The sequence below is a fragment of the Arachis hypogaea genome, chromosome 8 (assembly GCF_003086295.3).
Source record: "Arachis hypogaea cultivar Tifrunner chromosome 8, arahy.Tifrunner.gnm2.J5K5, whole genome shotgun sequence".
Lineage (NCBI taxonomy): Eukaryota > Viridiplantae > Streptophyta > Magnoliopsida > Fabales > Fabaceae > Arachis > Arachis hypogaea.
Genome location: NC_092043.1, coordinates 16,174,125 through 16,191,993, shown reverse-complemented (window position 1 = coordinate 16,191,993; position 17,869 = coordinate 16,174,125). Strand labels below are relative to the sequence as shown.

Here is a 17,869-nt window from a genome sequence, read left to right as displayed (position 1 = left end):
TCCTGAATTTTTCAACTACTCTGAATCCTTCTAGTTTATTCCATATTGTATAGAGAGCTCCCTCCATAGTACCTACGGAAAAGATCCTATCTAAGAAAATTCTTTCGCACAAGCGCCGTGTACAGGCTTGAATTCTTTCGGAAACATCTTCATACGCTAAAACATCAAACGTGTACAGGCTTGAATTCCTTCAAAAATATCTTCATACGCTAAAACATCAAATCTTTCTCCTGATCACTATCAATTATACGAGGATTTTGAGTCTTTGATTTGTTGCTCATGGTGTAAAGAAAATCAGAATCGGTATTTAATGCTTTCAGAGAGAAATAAGATATATGGCATGAGTAAATTGGAAAATGAAATGAATTAAAAGAGGAATGAATTGGAAAAAGAAACGAAAATTAGGGAACTAAGTGGGAAAGAAATCAAAAGAAGAAAGTAGAAGAAGATAGAAAATACTTTGACGAAAAAAGACAAAAAAAAGGTATAAATATAAAAACGGTACAGTAAAATCCTAGCAGAGCGTGAACGAACTCATGGGACACTAGACAAGAATTGCGTACTCCCGCTTAAATTTTTTTCTTTTCTTTGTTATTCTTGCAAAACAAAGAATGAGAATTATATCACAACTAACTTAAAAAAAATAACAATCCAAGTTAAAAATGTGTAAATCAAAGTAGCAAAACATGTATTAACAATAAAAATGTCTGACACCATAATTATCATCATTAACAATACATTAATCTCTAGCAATTAAATTACATGTTTGCACACAAATTGGCACAGATAGTGAAAATATGTGTTTTTTAAACTTTAACCATCTCTTCCAAATTTGAATTGTCCACATTTATGCGTACACCGTAATTCAGTGAAATATACTTCATTAGTAAAAAATAAAAAATAAAAAAAATAAATGTATAAAAAATAGTACACTTTTATTTTTTAAATATATTTCGGGTAAGTTTGCCAAAAAATAATTGTATTTAATGTAAACAATGGCGAAGACTTACGTGTCAACTGTTTTATTTCTAGATGCTGCTTTCATAAATTCTAACTAACATAAATAAATAAATACTAGTGTTACAATAGTATATGGTTTCTAGAAGGCACGTTGAAAATGGTATGATTCTTCTAGTGTTACCTCATATAAAATATCATCCGGGGTTAATTCTTAAGATTTTGTTAACAAAAATTATAAAAGTACTTATTAAAGTTACTAATATGATAAGTTTTCATAGGAGGAATCAAAAGCTATCATCTTTACACAAAATTAGACAAGAACAAATATTCTCAATAGTTGCATATATCATATATGATTTAGGATTTATTTTTTGTAGAGTTTATTTGAAAACTATTTAATCTAAAAAAATTTTATTTTTTTAAAATAATTTATTTTTATTTAAAATTTAATTTTATAATTTAAAATAACTATAATATATTAATAGAATAAAATTTAAATTAAAAGAATGTATAAATAAATTTGAAAATCGGACTTTTTTATTTAATTTATAAATGAATAAAAAATTAAAATTAAAATTTTTAAAAGAATTTAAATTATTCTTAAAAAAAATTCAACTCTTAAATAAATTATAATTCCTAACCTTCCAAAACAGTTCTTAATAATTAAAAACAAAGAAAGTAGACAGAACTGTGATATCTGAGAGAAGAAGAAGATGGAAATTGAAGAAGTCAGAGTCAAGTGGTTTGACCACACACACAAAGTCATTGATGAAAGGCAGCTTCCTCATTCTCATTCATTTAAATTCAACAACTTTGGTTTCAACATTCCAAAACACTATAATCTAAGCACTTACATGTTTATGAGTTTTAACTTGCTTTAAGTTTCAAAGCTCCTACACAGTTCCATTGTTTTTATCTTAGTTTGTTTGTTGTTCTACAACACCATGGCTTCTGAGGATTCCAAACAGAAACCCCATGTTCTAGAACAAGACAAAGGTGTGGTGGTGGTGGAGGAGGAGGAGGAGAAGGAGCTCAACAATGAAACAAAGAACAGGAACAAGAGCAAGAAGAGAAGGAGTAGTTCTTACTTGCCTAAGTTTTGTTTTAGAATCGAATATGGTGCTAAAGGGGAGGGTTTTGATATGGAAATGGTGGATGCTTCTGATTCTCAGCGTCCCAAACCCACTCATTTGATCATCATGGTTAATGGTCTCATTGGAAGGTTTGATTTGGTTCCTTAATCATTCATTATTTTAGCTTAATTAAGTTAAACCCTTCTGGTTTAATATGATGAAACTTGTGTTTAATATGTTTGCAGCGCTAAGAATTGGAAATTTGCTGCAAAACAGTTTCTGAAAAGGTATCCACATGATGCTGTTGTACATTGTAAGTTTCTATTTTTCTCTAATGTTTGTTTTTGAGTTTGATCCCAATTTTCTAAAGTGTGAATAGTTTAGTCCTCATAAATTAACTTTGGATTAAGTGAATAGTCTATGTAAATTGATAGTCGAGAATTATTAGACAATAAATTTAGACAAATTGTCAAATTATCTAACAGTCTCAACTATTAATTTCATATAAAGATAACTGTACTTGAGTCTTCGTCTTATGCAGGCAGTGAATGTAACCCTGCAAGGTTGACATTTGATGGCGTCGACGTAATGGGAGACAGATTAGCTAAGGAGGTATGTCATAAATAGCCAATTCGGCTTTGGCTTTGGCTTTGGCTTTGGCTTTTGGTTGCATCAAATTCAAATCCAAAAACATAACCATTTTGTTTTCCCTTTTTACAGGTGATTGTAGTTATAAAACGTCACCCAAGTGTTAAGAAGATTTCATTTGTAGGTCACTCCTTAGGTGGATTGGTTGCAAGATATGCAATTGCCAAGCTTTATGAGGGAGACATTTCAACGGAATTTTCTCATGAGAGCAAGAATTGTGAAGGACAAATTGCAGGATTGGAGCCTGTAAATTTCATTACCTCAGCAACACCACATCTTGGTTCTTGTGGTCATAAACAGGCAAGAATGATGGCAATTTTATCCATTACTTTTTATTTGACATTGTGAAAATTTCTTGCATTCTTGAATCCATGTATCTGGAAGTTACTCAAAGTGATTTGAATTCAGGTGCAGTTAACTTCACATGAAGTTGATAACTAAGAGTCGTTAGATGAAAATTTAGTCAAATCATTCAAATCATTTAACGGCTCTCAACTATCAACTTCACGTGAAATTGACTGCACCTGAGTTTTCACCATTAAATGATGAAAATTCAGATGCAGTTAACTTTATATAAAGTTGATAACTGAGAGTCATTAAATAAAAGTTTAGTCAAATCATTCAAATTATTTAACGGCTCTTAACTATCAACTTCACGTGAAGTTGACTGCACCTGAGTTTTCACGGGTATGAGACACTGATAAATGGTTTTGCAATGTTGCATACTTCAGTGTCCAATGTTTTTCGGATCGCGCCACGCTGAGAAAGCAGCAATTCGGGTTTCGGGGCTTCTTCGTAGAACAGGAAAACATCTCTTTTTAACAGATGGTATCAATGGAAAGCCTCCTCTTCTTCTCCAAATGGTTCGAGACTCTGAAGATCTTAAATTCATGTAAGGTTCTTACTTTGCCTAACTTTCATGTTTATGTGACAATTAATTGATGTTACTCTGCATCTCTTTCTTTGCAGCTCTGCCTTACGATCCTTCAAACGCCGTGTTGCCTATGCAAATGTTCGCTACGACAGTATCCTATGTTTTCTTGGACTATCTAAAGACACTTTTTAAGTACTCAAACTATTTAACAGTTCCCAACTATTATCTCTTCACGAAGACATCTTCATATTAATAGTAACGAAATAATTATAATAATGACAAGTTATTATCTTATTTGTATCTTTTGTTATTACAATGCATGAAGGACTTAACTTTTAACTAGAGCTTGTTGGATGGAGTACATCATCTATAAGGCGAAGAAATGAGCTTCCAAAGGTGATGATTAAGTTCTCAACTTTGGTGTCATCATCTAAAAATTACTTAGTAAAAAAGACTTAATTAATTGTTATTGTGGTTAAATTGTAATTAAATAGTTTTTTTTATTCAGCGCCAGAATCTTTCGAGTCACGAGAACTATCGACATATAGTAAATGTTGAGACAGCAACACCTTCTTCGGATCCAAATCAAATTTCTACAGAATCCCAAGTGAATAATAATGGATCTCGTAGACTTGATATGGAAGGTACTTTCACCCATTTTGAACTAGGTGAAAACTCAGGTGCAGTTAATTTCACGTGAAGTTGATATCTAAGAGCCGTTAGACGATTTGACTAAATTTTCATCTAAAGGCTCTCAGATATCTAACTTCACCTGAGTTTTCACCTTTGAACTAATATGCATTCTATAAATCAGACATTGCAACATGACATAAGCATTTATGATAACATGCTTATGCTTCTAATTTAAGACAGAGCATTGATTTGTCTCAAAAGGAAGATGGAGCATTGATGATTTGTAGTCTTACAAATAATCTTTTCTTTTTAATTTTTATTTCATAATAATCATTTTTCATAATTGCTTGAACTATTGGATAGAGATACGTAAATATTCTTAGAGGTAATGCCAGTTTGGTCTCTAAAATTTTTGGTGTTTATCAAGATCAATATAAATCTAATTAACTCAAATGAGTCTAATAATTAATTAGGACATTTATTTAATTATACTGAAATCTTAGTCATATTAGTGTGTGATCTTACTATTGAAGATGTTACGCTGATACTTTAACGTTCTATGTCAGTATCATATTAATAGCAATTGAATTAAGAACGAAATAGATTCACAATCTGTAAATTTAAAAGACTCATTTCATCATTTTTAGAAATAGACTGTTTGAATGAATGTTGAGAATTTGAAAGACCAAATCATTTTATATCTAATGCATATAACAACATTGGACAGAGGAAATGATAAGGGGGTTAACAAGAATGAGTTGGGAGCGCATTGATGTGCGGTTCAAGGGTACCATGCAGAAATTTCTGGCTCATAGTACCATTCAGGCAAGTTATCAAAAGCTGCTTCAATGTTCAATCACATGATATATTATTTTGTGAATTTTATAATTTTTTATTGTAATATTTAAATTGTTTAACTTATTTTTATAAATAAAAAATAAAATATATAAAATAAAAATAAAATTTTTAAAATTTATTAAATATTTTTATTTATCTTTTTTAATAAGCTAAGCAATAGACAATAGCCAGTAAGAGTGTTATTGGTTCAGTTTAGTTCGGTTTTAGATAAAAAACCAACCGAATCAATCTGTTCAGTTTTTACAGAGTACCAACTAATCGGTTTGTTGTTTGTGCAACAACTGAATCGAACTAAATCGAGCTAAAAGTAGTTTGGTTCGATCGGTTTTTTTATTTTTAAATCCTAACTAATAGAAAATTAATCTCAATAAAATGATGTTTAAAACAATCAATAAACTGAAATAACATTACATTACATTTAAATTCAACACAATTTTAACTCATTCCAACAACTAAACAGAAAATAAACACATTTGTTAAGTCTAAAATTTCTATTTCACTGTATTACTAAGCCACTTCTTCAATTCGGTTCGGTTTGATTTTTGCCGAGCCAATCAAAAACCGAACCAATCGGTTTAATTCAAAAAACCAAAAAACCGTTCGATTGTTGTGAATTTCAGCTCCTAGTAAATTTCGATTTAATTCAATAACTTATGGCTAATTTTTTTTTGTTATGGAAGTAAGAGTGGTGATATACTTTAACATGGTAATTTTTTGTGTTTTTCAAAACTGTAGAAGTACACAAATTCCTAGGTCTGATTTTTGTACTTAAAATTTTTTAATTTTTTTTAACACAAATTCCTGAGACTGATTTGTGTACCTCTCACAAATCCTTGGGATCGATTTGTGTACCTCTCAAAAATCGAACGGTCCGATTTCTGTACCTCTAACAAATCGGACGGTCCGATTTCTGCTTCTTTAGTTAAACGATCCCACATTTAAATATAACACTCCAACAATTCACATTTAAGAAAAATACCACTATCACTCTAATATTAAAAGTAAAAAATTCGTAACTTACACCCCTAGTAAACACAATATCTTAGATACTATAATATTCACTATATTATTTTGAATTGAACACTTTGAGATGCCAATGTTATTTGTACACGAATGAACTCTTGCAGGTGACACATCACCTCATCAATTCTGCTGGAGAAGACGTGATCCAACATATGGTTGACAATTTTCAGTTGTAGAATTATTCACAAATTTGCCCAAATTTTTTATTTTTTAATTTTATTATTGAGGAGAAGGGTGGTGAAGGTGTTTGTGGACTTCTTCACCTTTTGCGGCTACAAATACACAAGAATTTGGGGGTTCCATGATATTTTTGTAAAACTTATTAGGATTATTAGAGAGATGAGTAATATGTGTTTGAAATTGATGTGAAATCTTAATAAGTGTAATAGAATGAGATGGTGAAATTGTCTATAAAAAAGTTAAGTTACTATATTTTCTTAATTTTGATATATTGATATTATATAAAAAATTTATTTTCTCACAAGCTTGTTAGATTGTATATTATATTAGAGATTAGAGAACCATCAATTAACTTCATTCCAAATTTTCCAATGAAACGTGATGAATACTTTAGTTTTTTTCATTAACATGTTAATATTCATAAAAATACAAAATATAATAATTTATATGTATATATTCTCTATTATTAAACCTCTTTTGCGTATTAGGTGGTCCATCTAGAAAACAATAAATTTAGCATAATTGTTAAGATTGTGTTTGCGAATACGCCAGAATGGAGATGGAAAATGTTAAGATGTTATTGGTAATGCTTTATAATAAATTAATATATAATCAATAATGAATGGTCACTATCTACATGACTTTAGTGACCGATTGAAAAAGAATGATGAAACATGAAACGAGAGGCAGTTCCATTTGACAAATCATGCCACGTGAATGAGACATACATCATAGATCATTAGATCCAATATTTATTTGAAGTTAGGACATGCATGGACACAATATGACACAAAATATATAAAATATAAAATATTTTTTAAATAAATTATAATAATTTTTATTATTTTTTAATTATATAAAACATTTAAAATATTTTTTATTTTAATAATTAATAATATTTACTATTTTAAATTTATCTTAAAAATATCTATTAAGAATAAGATTAGATATACTTATGCATGATAGTATTTAAGTATGTTTAAGTGGAGTTAATACTCAAATTGGCCCCTGAAAATTTGACTCCCGACTCAATTTAGCCCTTTTGATTTCAATTGACTCAAATTGTACCCTAAAATTTTGACCCGCGCCTCAAATTGGCCCTTCTTATGTTTTCCGTCACCGGAGAGCTGACCTGGCAATTTTAAATGACACCTGGCAGTATCAAAACGACGCCGTTTTATTATTGGCGCCGAAATGCTTAGAACGACGTCGTTGACATGAAAAAAGGGGTTAAATGAAATCCAAACAGTAACCACTTTTGAAGTGAAACCCAATTGACTCTTTCTCTTCCTTCTCTTCCCGTCGTATACGTTCCTTGCCTTCAGAGAAGCACCATGGGTGTCTCAGTAATGGAGGTTTGAAAATTTTCTTACTTGGTTCGCTCTCCATTGTGAAGATTAATTAACTGGGAGTCATCTTTTGAAAAACAGGTTAGTAATAAAAACGCTGCTCTCAACTTTCATGCTCTGTTTTTTCTCAAAATGTTGGTTGTGGGTTGTTTTCAATTTTTTCAGTCCACTTCATCAGTGTAACTTTGGGAGAATGTGGTTGATTGTGGTTGTTGATGATAATAGAGTTTTTGTTTGTTAGGGTTTAATTTTTTTGCATGTGTGTGACTGTGATCAACTGAATCGTTCAGTTCTTTGTCCGTTTGAGCAGTCTTTGATTCTTCATATTCTATTTTAAAATAACAAATTTACTCCTTCATATCCCACTACTAATGAACACACCTAACAAATTTGCTTTCATGTGTTTCCTTGTTTCTTCTTGTACTATTGTTTACAAGAGTACTGATATAGTGTAAAGAGAGTACTGGATTATGTAATGATCATAACAAGAATATAATTTTGATTAAAAAATCCTATTTTTATACATGAACTTTAAAGGTGTGATTACTAGTTGGAATCTTTGAGGGAAGGAATGACTTACTGATTAAAGTGGAGTCTATTTTATTTATCAAGAACCCTTCCTTTAAAATAACAATTTTACTCCTTCATATTCCACTACTAATGAACACACCTGACAAGTTTGCTTTCATGTGTTTTCTTGTTCCTTCTTGAACTATTATTTACAAGAGTACTGATATAGCGGAAAGGGAGTACTGCATTATGTAATGATCATAACAAGAATATAATTTTGATAAAAAAAAATCCTATTTTAATACATGAACTTTGAAGGTGTGATTACTAGTTGGAATCTTTGAGGGAATGAATGACTTAATGATTAAAGTGTAGTCTATTTTATTTATTAAGAACCCTTCTCTTAAGCTGTTAAATGGGAAATGAAATGTTTTTTTTGCTTCTGGTGTCTGAATTACTCTGCCATTAATTATCCTTGTAAAAAGCATAATCCTTCATGTTTAGGTATTTCAGACACTTTTTAGGGGTTAAATTGATGTCTTCAAACATTTTGCCATGTCATCTAACTGCAAGGGTGCTAGGTGTCAACGAAAGTTGACAGCTCAGCTTTCCGGTGACGAAAAACGCCAGAAGGGCCAATTTGAGGCGCGGGTCAAAATTTCAGGGTACAATTTGAGTCAATTGAAACCAAATTGAGTCGGGGGGTCAAATTTCAGGGACGAATTTGAGTATTAACTCGTTTAAGTGTGTCTAAAAAAATTTATTTTTTATTAAGATACAGTTAGATACAAAAGACACGTATATCAAATAAGTGTTAATAAGTATGGTGTTTCAAATAGGTTTAATTATTCTGTTGATTTATATAGTTTCACCAAATTTTTAATTAGGTCTCTATACTTTTTTTTCAATTGGGTTCTTATATTGTTTTCGTAAAAATATTAGAGTTAACTAAATTTTTTTTCGTAAATTGAAGGTATTTATAATTAAAAACTTAATTAAATTTTTAACCATATATATTTTGATAAAAATATTATGTTAATTTTAATATTTTTAATATGAAAATAACGTAATTATAAAATTAAAACAATGTAAAAATTTAATTAAAATTTATAAAAATTTAATTAAAAATTTAATAAAATTATAGAGATTAACAAAATAATTAAACTTTTAAAATATATCCGACAAAAAAAGTGTCTGTGGTTCACAAAATTGAAAAATGAATAAAAAAAATTAAATCATTTAGGACGTGCTTTGGCCTTGATGTCATTAAGATAATCATAGGATTTACTTTTTTTTTATTTAATAAATAGGAATATACTAATTATTACACAGATTTGTTTTACGCCAAAAAAGTAGTTGGGATGCACCTTCGTGTTCTGTCCCTATTTAAGTACTTTAAAACCTGTTGATGGAAAGACCCACTAAAATTTAAGGACACGTTATATTAACATGATTATTATATAAAAATATTCAATAAATCTAACAACGAACTACCAATAAGAATATATTTATATTGGTTTAATTATATATTTTTTACATAGTTTTTAAACAAAACAATAAAAATGAATTTATAACTTAATAATTTAAATTTTTTACAATTATTTAATCAAATTTTAATCAATACAAAATATCAATTACTACGATATTTTTATTTTTTATTTATATTTTTTATTACAAATAATAATTAAATTGTATTGTATTATTTAAATAATTGGATATTTTAATATATTAGTTTAATTAATTAGTGACTCATTTTTACTATTCATATAATATAACTAAGTTAGTTATAACTTTAACTAAAAATAATTATAATTGATAAAATTGTGAAAAAATAATAAAAGAAAAGAATGCGAACTTTTATTAATTGTTGATTGATTGAATTGAATTGTAAACTATGAAGGTAAAAGTAAATATATATAAAGCATTGTCTTACGAAAGATAAAAGCAAATAAAGATAAGATAAGAACAACTAAAGATAAGATAAAGATAAGATAATAAAGACTAAAATTATAATTGAATTTATGTATTCTGTTGGGCTGAATTTATGAGTCATGAAACTTATTTATTGTTGTCATGGGTTAAGATAAAAGAGTAGTTTAATAATAATTATAATCAATTAAAACAAAATAATAAATATAAAATATTTTTTTGTGACAATAAATATAAAATCTAATCCTAAATGAAATCAAATGTAGGATTCACTCCATTTAATTTTCATTAATTAATAATTAATTAAGTAATTAACTGCTTAAACTGCCGGCTCCCTAGTCCCTGCACTACAACAGTAATCACTAATCCTTCGATTGAGTTTCGAGCTTCTTTAAAGCTTCCATGGCTTCCGGGGAACAACGCCAACAAGGTCTCCGTGACAGTGGGGGAGAGGGAGGGATCCACAAGGAAGAGATGGCGGTGCAGCTCAACAACAATGAAACTAAGAAGAAGAAAAAGAGTTATTATTTGCCTAAATTTTGTTTTAGGATTGAGTATGATGCAACTGGAGAGGGCTTTGATATGGAGATCGTTGATGCTTCTGCTTCTCGGCCTCCCAAACCCTCGCACTTGATCATCATGGTTAATGGTCTTATAGGCAGGTTTGATTCCTTTCAATATCTAACTCAATTAACTTTAATTTTATGATTATGATAATTAATCAAGTATTAATTAATATCTCAATAATTTGCATAAACTTGTGTAGTTAGGGTTAATTAATGTGCTTAGTAATGTGGCTCTTTTTTCTCAGTGCTCAGAATTGGAAATTTGCTGCAAAACAGTTTCTCAAGAAGTATCCACATGATGCAGTTGTACATTGTAAGCTCCTAATTACTATGATAATCATGACATTTATATTCTCCATTGATTTAGTTTGATTGTTTTGAGTGTAGAATAGTAGTCTAGTAACAAACTTGGTTGGCTGAGTGGTCAGCTTACTTGTCCGCTTAAGCAAGTGTTGGGGGTTGAATCCTGGGTTGTGTATGCAGTAACCTATTGGCCAATAGCAGATCTTAAATGAAGCTCAGATCCACGATGGATTAATCCTTATAGCCTGTTGGGGATACCGTGGGCAACAGAAAAAATAGTCTAGTCGTATGGAACTGTGCAAGCTGAAATTGATTAACTTATGATACCATCAATTGAATTTGAATATTTAGAACAACATAATGGGAATTGTGCAATGCAGGTAGTGAATGTAATTCTGCAATGTTGACATTCGATGGTGTCGACGTAATGGGAGACAGATTAGCTAAAGAGGTATGTGAATGTTCATTGTCATAATTTCTTTGCCTCTGCATTCAATTTTGGGAAATTGATTTGGCTTTAGCTCCAATTGCATTAACAGGTAATATCAGTTATAAAGCGTCATCCAAGTGTTGAGAAAATTTCATTTGTAGGTCACTCGTTGGGTGGCTTGATTGCAAGGTATGCAATTGCCAAGCTTTATGAGAAAGACATTTCAATGGAATTTTCTTATGAGAATGGAAAAAGTGAAGGCCAAAGTTCTTTAGTTCAAGAGTTTCATGATAGGAAGAAGAATTATGAAGGAAAAATTGCAGGATTGGAGCCTATAAATTTTATTACCTCAGCAACACCACATCTTGGTGCTAGTGGCCATAAACAAGTGATTCCTTTCTACCTTACAAAAATTATTGACCTGATTATCCATTAATTTCAGCACTGTTTTGGAAATTATGTATTTTGGTGATTTAATTAGTACTAGCATTGTGTGACATGGGTTTTTTTTCAATTCTGCACATTTTAGTGTCCAATGTTTTTCGGATTTCGCTATGCGGAGAAAGTGGCAACTCGAGCTTCAGGGCTTCTTGGTAAAACAGGAAAACATTTGTTTTTAGCGGATGGTAGCAATGGAAAGCCTCCTCTTCTTCTCCAAATGGCTCACGACTCTGAAGATCTCAAATTCATGTGAGGTTCAGCTTTGGTTGGCTACATAATTTTCTTGGTGACACTAAACTTTAGACTTTCAACAAAGAAGAATTTAGAACAATCTGCACCTCTTTCTCTGCAGGTCTGCTTTGAGGTCCTTTAAACGTCATGTTGCCTATGCAAATGTTCGTTACGATAGTATCCTTTGTTTTCTGAATTTATTTTAAGGCATTTGTTAACGAAATGTTCTAATTACAATCATTACAAGATACAGCTGCTCTTATCTTTAGTTCTTACATGAACAACTTGACTATTAAACAGAGCTGGTTGGTTGGAGTACTTCATCTATAAGGCATAGGAACGAACTTCCAAAGGTAACTATTAACTTCCTTAGAAACAATATTCTTCAAGTAAATTGTATCTAACTTTTGTATCATCAGATCCTGTTTAGCTTGTGAAAGTTATTGTTGTTTAACTGGGTCTAACTTGTTTTCTAATTCAGCGCCGGAATCTTTCCAGTCACGAGAGGTACCCGCATATTGTAAATGTTGAGACAGCAAGATCCTCTTGTGTTCCTACCGAACGGGGAACGAAGAATAGTGGTTTGCATAGACTTGACATGGAAGGTCTCTTCACCTTTTTGAAACTATGAAAGTTTTCTTGAGTAATTGCTAATGTATTAGAACTCAAGACATTTCAAAAACACATTACTATGATATAAGTGACAAGGTTTTGGTATCATGTCCTTGGCTGAATCTCAAAAATAGTGGCATTATTTTAGATACTAGACCTTGTTTTGAGACTCAATTGTTGCATGCATATATTTCTGCTTCTCAATGAAGATGAAGAAACTGATGAATTATGTTTTGGATGTTTACTAAAATACATTGCAGAGGAAATGATCAGAAGCTTAACAACAATAAGCTGGGAACGTGTCGATGTCCGATTCAGTGGTACCATGCAGAAGTTCCTTGCTCATAGCACCATTCAGGCAAGACTAATCACATTCCATACATACAAATACAATTCTGTTATTTGAACACCAAAATCAATTGCAATTCAAATCACTTTGAATTCCTTAACATAAATTATTTTCTCTTAGTCTATCATTTTATGTCTCCATCCTTAACACAAGGTGGACCATGATGGGGTCTTCCAAGTTCCAACATAAATTATTTACTCTTTATACAACTTTATAGTAGTGAATTATTGCTATTATATATTATAGTCTGCTATACTGTACATACATTGTATCATTTGTCTTAAGTCTCAACAACATTAAGCATGCTTGAATTTCGTTTTATATATGCAGGTCAAGACTTATTCTATCAATTCTGCTGGAACAGACGTGGTCCAACATATGGTTGACAATTTCCAACTATAGATTTATTTTTTTTACCATATTACCCTCTTCCAACATGAAAGTTGATAATGTGAAGGAGGATGAGGGATGAGGGTGTTATGATCTTTTCAACCTGCCTCAATCTTTTGCAAGTGATGCAGGAAAATTGGTTAGATCACAGAAGTAGCAAAATCAAAGGGTAGAATGAGAGGTGTATCTAAAGCATAGTATCATTGTTATTTCAAAACTTGAAAAATAACATTTTACATAACATTTTTATATAAGAGTTTAATTTTGATGCACTGACATTCGTGTAATCACATCCTTCTTTCAGATGATCACTCACACGGTCAATGTAAAAAGTAGTTATTGAATATATGTTTTTACAGTGTATCAAAATTAAATTTTTTATATAATAGTATATAAAAATATAATATTAGATATTAATTTGGCCAATTTTCTAGTACCTATTATTTGTGTGTCCAAAACTTACTTTTTAAATATACTAATTTTTATACTTTTAAATTAAATATTAATTATTTAACAAATAAATTAGACACCAAAATTTTATACACTATAGCAAAAACTATTAAAATTTATCCTATGGTATCTAATACTACATGGGTTTGGGTTTGAAATATCTGTACTCCATTTAAGTCACTGTAAATATATGTCTGAAATATTTTTATTATTGCACGAATTCAAATGATCACCAAGAAGTAAATTTTGAGGAGTGAGGAGTGAGGACACATCAAACATTTGAGTGAAAAAAAAAAAAAGGGGCCCTAGGTGGGTCACAAAATCAAATTGTATATTCTTATCTCTTCATGAAAATAGCCAAGCCATGGGATATAGTAATTCAGTAGGGTCCATGATAGTTATTACTGTTTCTTTGGACAAACCAATGCAAAACATTTTAATAAGCTACCTTGAACTGACCCACCATTCCAACATCTTTTCATGGACTTAATGACCAACAACACATTATTATTGGAAGGAAGGAGATGCATTTATGTTTTTGTCCAAGTAAAAATTTTACCCTTTTTTATTATTTTGTTTAATTTCATTTTATTTTTAAGAGTTTTGCTAACAGCTAGTGTCATAGGATTATTTGTTGACAATACAAAAATAAAAATTATTTTCCTGAAGCACCTGACAGAAAGAAAGTAGTGAAAGGCTAAAAACACCAAACAAAGTTCTTCCCAAAACCCAGTTATGAAAGACAAGTTAGCCAACTTTAACAAGAATATCCAGAACTACATGGTTGAAAAAGTCGATCTTTCTACAACTTATTGAAAGCAAAAAATGGGAATAGGGGTGGTAATTGATAGGGTAAGGTAGGGTTTGAATCCAACCCTAACTCTATCCGCGAGTTGAGAATATCTCAACTCTAATCTTACTCGTTTTTAACCTGCGGGTTACAGAAAAGGTATATTATTATTATATAACTTGATGATAATTTAAAATAGAACTGATTTTTATGTAAAAAATATATTAAATTATCAATTAATGATTTTCTTTTAGTGGCTAAGAATCTTTTGCATTTACCGAGAGGCTTTTGGTTTAACATTCACTTAAAACATATTTTTATATAAGTATATAACATATACATATATAGAGTGCGGGTTGATCGGGTAGAGTTGAAGCTCAATCCGCACCCTACTCTACCCGCATGCTACCCTATCCACTGCGGATCAGATTGACAACCCTATCCGATCGATTGGATATCCGCAAGTAGGGTATATATTGTCACCCCTAAATGGGAATGCATACTTTTTATTTTTCCAGATAATATCTCATTATTATACCTTTTTAAATGAGACTAATAGAAAATATGTGAGAGATGTTGTCTAATACTTTATAACATTAATTGAGAGGGAAAAAAATTAAAAGAAGTCATTTTCTATTACAAACTAGTCATAACTATTTTTTTGTCTACTAGTTGAGATTGGACAACTTCTCTCCAGGCATAAACTAATAGAAAGAGACATATAAATGATTATATTTTTAATATCTTCATTCAAGTAAGAGCATCTCTTAAAGTTTATTTAAATTTTTATATTGACTTTCTTTTTATTCTTTTTATTTTTTTGTGCTGAAATTTGGTTTTTTTTTTAGGGTTCAATAAGAATCAAATTCTACATCTTTCAATTATAAAAACTCTAATATTATACCATGAAATTACTCTTCTCAAAAGTTACATATCAAAAACAAAAAATATTATGTGTACTAAAAACCAATGATTTATATATAGTTTAATATTTTAATTATAATAAACTTTTTTTATACACGTAACATAATTAATTTAAATTCGCATACCCAATTACCCGGGGTAAAAATTACCAAAGACAAATAGTTTTTGTTAGCAAAACCCTATTTTTAAGACAACATGTTAATGGCTAAGGTATATAATACAATTAACACAAATATGTATATGTTTTAGTTTCTACTTTCTAGTGGCTTTTTCCAGTTCCGTGACTTCCTTGGAAAAATATAGACATATTTGGCGTGTTCGAATGAAGCTGATGATAATTTTCCACCCTAAAAATGAATGTTAGAAAACCAATGAATTTGTACCAAAATGCAAAAAAAGAAGACATGCAAGAAGAAAATAAAAAGGAAAGCAAGCAATAATTTAATATACTAGTTGTCATTTGTTCTTTCCCTATTAGTATTTGTTTTTTCCTTTGTATCTTGGCATTTGTAACTTTGCTACAACTTTAACACACATGATCATATTTTAGTTAAGGATCTCTTTATGCAAAACTAAGAGTTCTCTATGGTTCACATAACGAGGTAGCTAGCTATGCAACAAGAACAACACATATATGTCTGAATTTGTGAGGGTCCATCTCTCAACATCCAACAGAATTCATAATCTCCTTTTGCAGTTCATGTTTTATAAATTCATGGGAAAAATTAAATGACAGAAATAATTCAGTAATACCAAAATTTACATAAATGTGTATTTGAACTGCTTGTTATATAAGATTTATATAGTATATAATTGTAGGGCTGGAATTGAGTTGAGCTGAGTCGAGCTAGATAAAGTTTAAGCTCGACTCACGAAAATTAAGCTTGGCTCACGACTTGACTCATTAACAATCAAGCCTATTTCGTAAGCTCAATGAAAGCTCACGAGCTGGCTCAAATAATAAGAGCATAATCTATAATTCTATATCAATAAATTATAACTTATATATATTAAAAAAATAAATTTAATATATTGTCTATCTATCAATTATAATTTATAAATTTTTTATTTATATCTTACATCAAAATTATATATAAAAAATAATTATAAAATTTTAAATAATTAAATAATTAAGAACATTAATATATATGTAAAATTATATATTACTATTATATATATATATATATATATATATATAAAATTATTAATACGCATATCCTATATGCATTTTATCTATACTTTTAATATTACATATATATATATATATATATATATATATATATATATATATATATATATATATATATATATATATATATATAATCGAGCCAACTCACGAGCTAATGAGTTGAGCTTATCTAAGCTCAAGCTGAGCTCATTTAATTTATGAGCTCAAATCCAAGCTCAAATTCGGCTCATCAGTTCATGAGTTCAGCTTATTGAGCTATTAATGAGCCGAACTCGAATTAACGCATAAACTAGCTTGACTCATTTTATCTATACTTTTAATATTATATATATATATATATATATATATATATATATATATATATATAATCGAGGCAGCTCACGAGCTAATGAGCTGAGCTTATCTAAGCTCAAGCTCAGCTCATTTAATTTATGAGCTCAAATTCGGCTCATCAGTTCATCAGTTCAGCTTATTGAGCTATTAATGAGCCGAACTCGAATTAACGCATAAACTAGCTTGACTCACTTCTAGTCTTATATAATTGTATATACTTGTCAAAATTAATTCTTCATCTAAACATTTTTGTAAGATTAACCATAATGTCAATAAAATGTAATTTATATAAGAATTTAATTTTCATACAATAATAATATAAAAATAATTTTATATAAAAATCTAATTGTATATTATTATATTATTAAAAATAATTAATTTTTAAAATTATTATTTTTAATTTTTTACCCTATTTCTTTTCAGCAAACCAAAAAACAATTATGTGACAAATTAAAATTTTATTTAAGAATTTATTATTAATTAATAAATTATAGTATGTACAAAATAATATTTAAACCAACAAATAAATTAACAAATTGATTTGACTCATCATTTTGGTTTTCAAATTTACTACTTAAGAATAATGATCTAAATACATATAAAGTAAAATAAAAGGAGAATTTAGTTTTCTTCTATTGTGAAAAATAATTCGTGTGAGAATCAATAAATGAGGGGTTACATGACCTTACCATTACATAGGGTACACGCATTAAATAAGGTGACCCATCTTAGGACACCTTTTCAGAATTTCACCCTTCTATACTGCCACATGCACATATATCTCTCTACTATTCTAGGGTGAGTACCATTCATTTACCATACCA

General features: G+C 29.6%; 2 protein-coding genes across 2 annotated transcripts; both read left to right on the top strand.

Moving 5' to 3' along the window:
• The first annotated feature begins 1,650 nt into the window (after positions 1-1,650).
• Positions 1,651-6,501, top strand: LOC112705064 (putative lipase YDR444W). Its single transcript, XM_025755924.3, has 10 exons — positions 1,651-2,182; positions 2,279-2,346; positions 2,575-2,645; positions 2,754-2,981; positions 3,413-3,573; positions 3,651-3,706; positions 3,899-3,951; positions 4,064-4,199; positions 4,916-5,013; positions 6,174-6,501. The coding sequence occupies exons 1-10, from the start codon at positions 1,905-1,907 to the stop codon at positions 6,243-6,245; spliced, it is 1,221 nt and encodes a 406-aa protein (XP_025611709.1). The 5' UTR covers positions 1,651-1,904; the 3' UTR covers positions 6,246-6,501.
• Positions 6,502-10,308: 3,807 nt separating this feature from the next.
• On the top strand, positions 10,309-13,631 carry LOC112706316 (putative lipase YDR444W). The gene is made up of 10 exons (XM_025757567.3): positions 10,309-10,699; positions 10,849-10,916; positions 11,287-11,357; positions 11,446-11,724; positions 11,866-12,026; positions 12,130-12,185; positions 12,309-12,361; positions 12,490-12,613; positions 12,881-12,978; positions 13,300-13,631. The coding sequence occupies exons 1-10, from the start codon at positions 10,440-10,442 to the stop codon at positions 13,369-13,371; spliced, it is 1,242 nt and encodes a 413-aa protein (XP_025613352.1). The 5' UTR covers positions 10,309-10,439; the 3' UTR covers positions 13,372-13,631.
• Positions 13,632-17,869: the final 4,238 nt, after the last annotated feature.

Bases quoted from the DNA above. Each gene is read 5' to 3' on its own strand.
- LOC112705064 (XM_025755924.3), top strand. From the start codon at position 1,905: ATGGCTTCTGAGGATTCCAAACAGAAACCCCATGTTCTAGAACAAGAC. The intron at 2,646-2,753 runs GTATGTCATAAA...CCCTTTTTACAG, and splicing joins GAGACAGATTAGCTAAGGAG to GTGATTGTAGTTATAAAACG. The intron at 2,982-3,412 runs GCAAGAATGATG...TGCATACTTCAG, and splicing joins GTTCTTGTGGTCATAAACAG to TGTCCAATGTTTTTCGGATC.
- LOC112706316 (XM_025757567.3), top strand. From the start codon at position 10,440: ATGGCTTCCGGGGAACAACGCCAACAAGGTCTCCGTGACAGTGGGGGA. The intron at 12,362-12,489 runs GTAACTATTAAC...TTTCTAATTCAG, and splicing joins ATAGGAACGAACTTCCAAAG to CGCCGGAATCTTTCCAGTCA. The intron at 12,979-13,299 runs GCAAGACTAATC...TTATATATGCAG, and splicing joins TTGCTCATAGCACCATTCAG to GTCAAGACTTATTCTATCAA.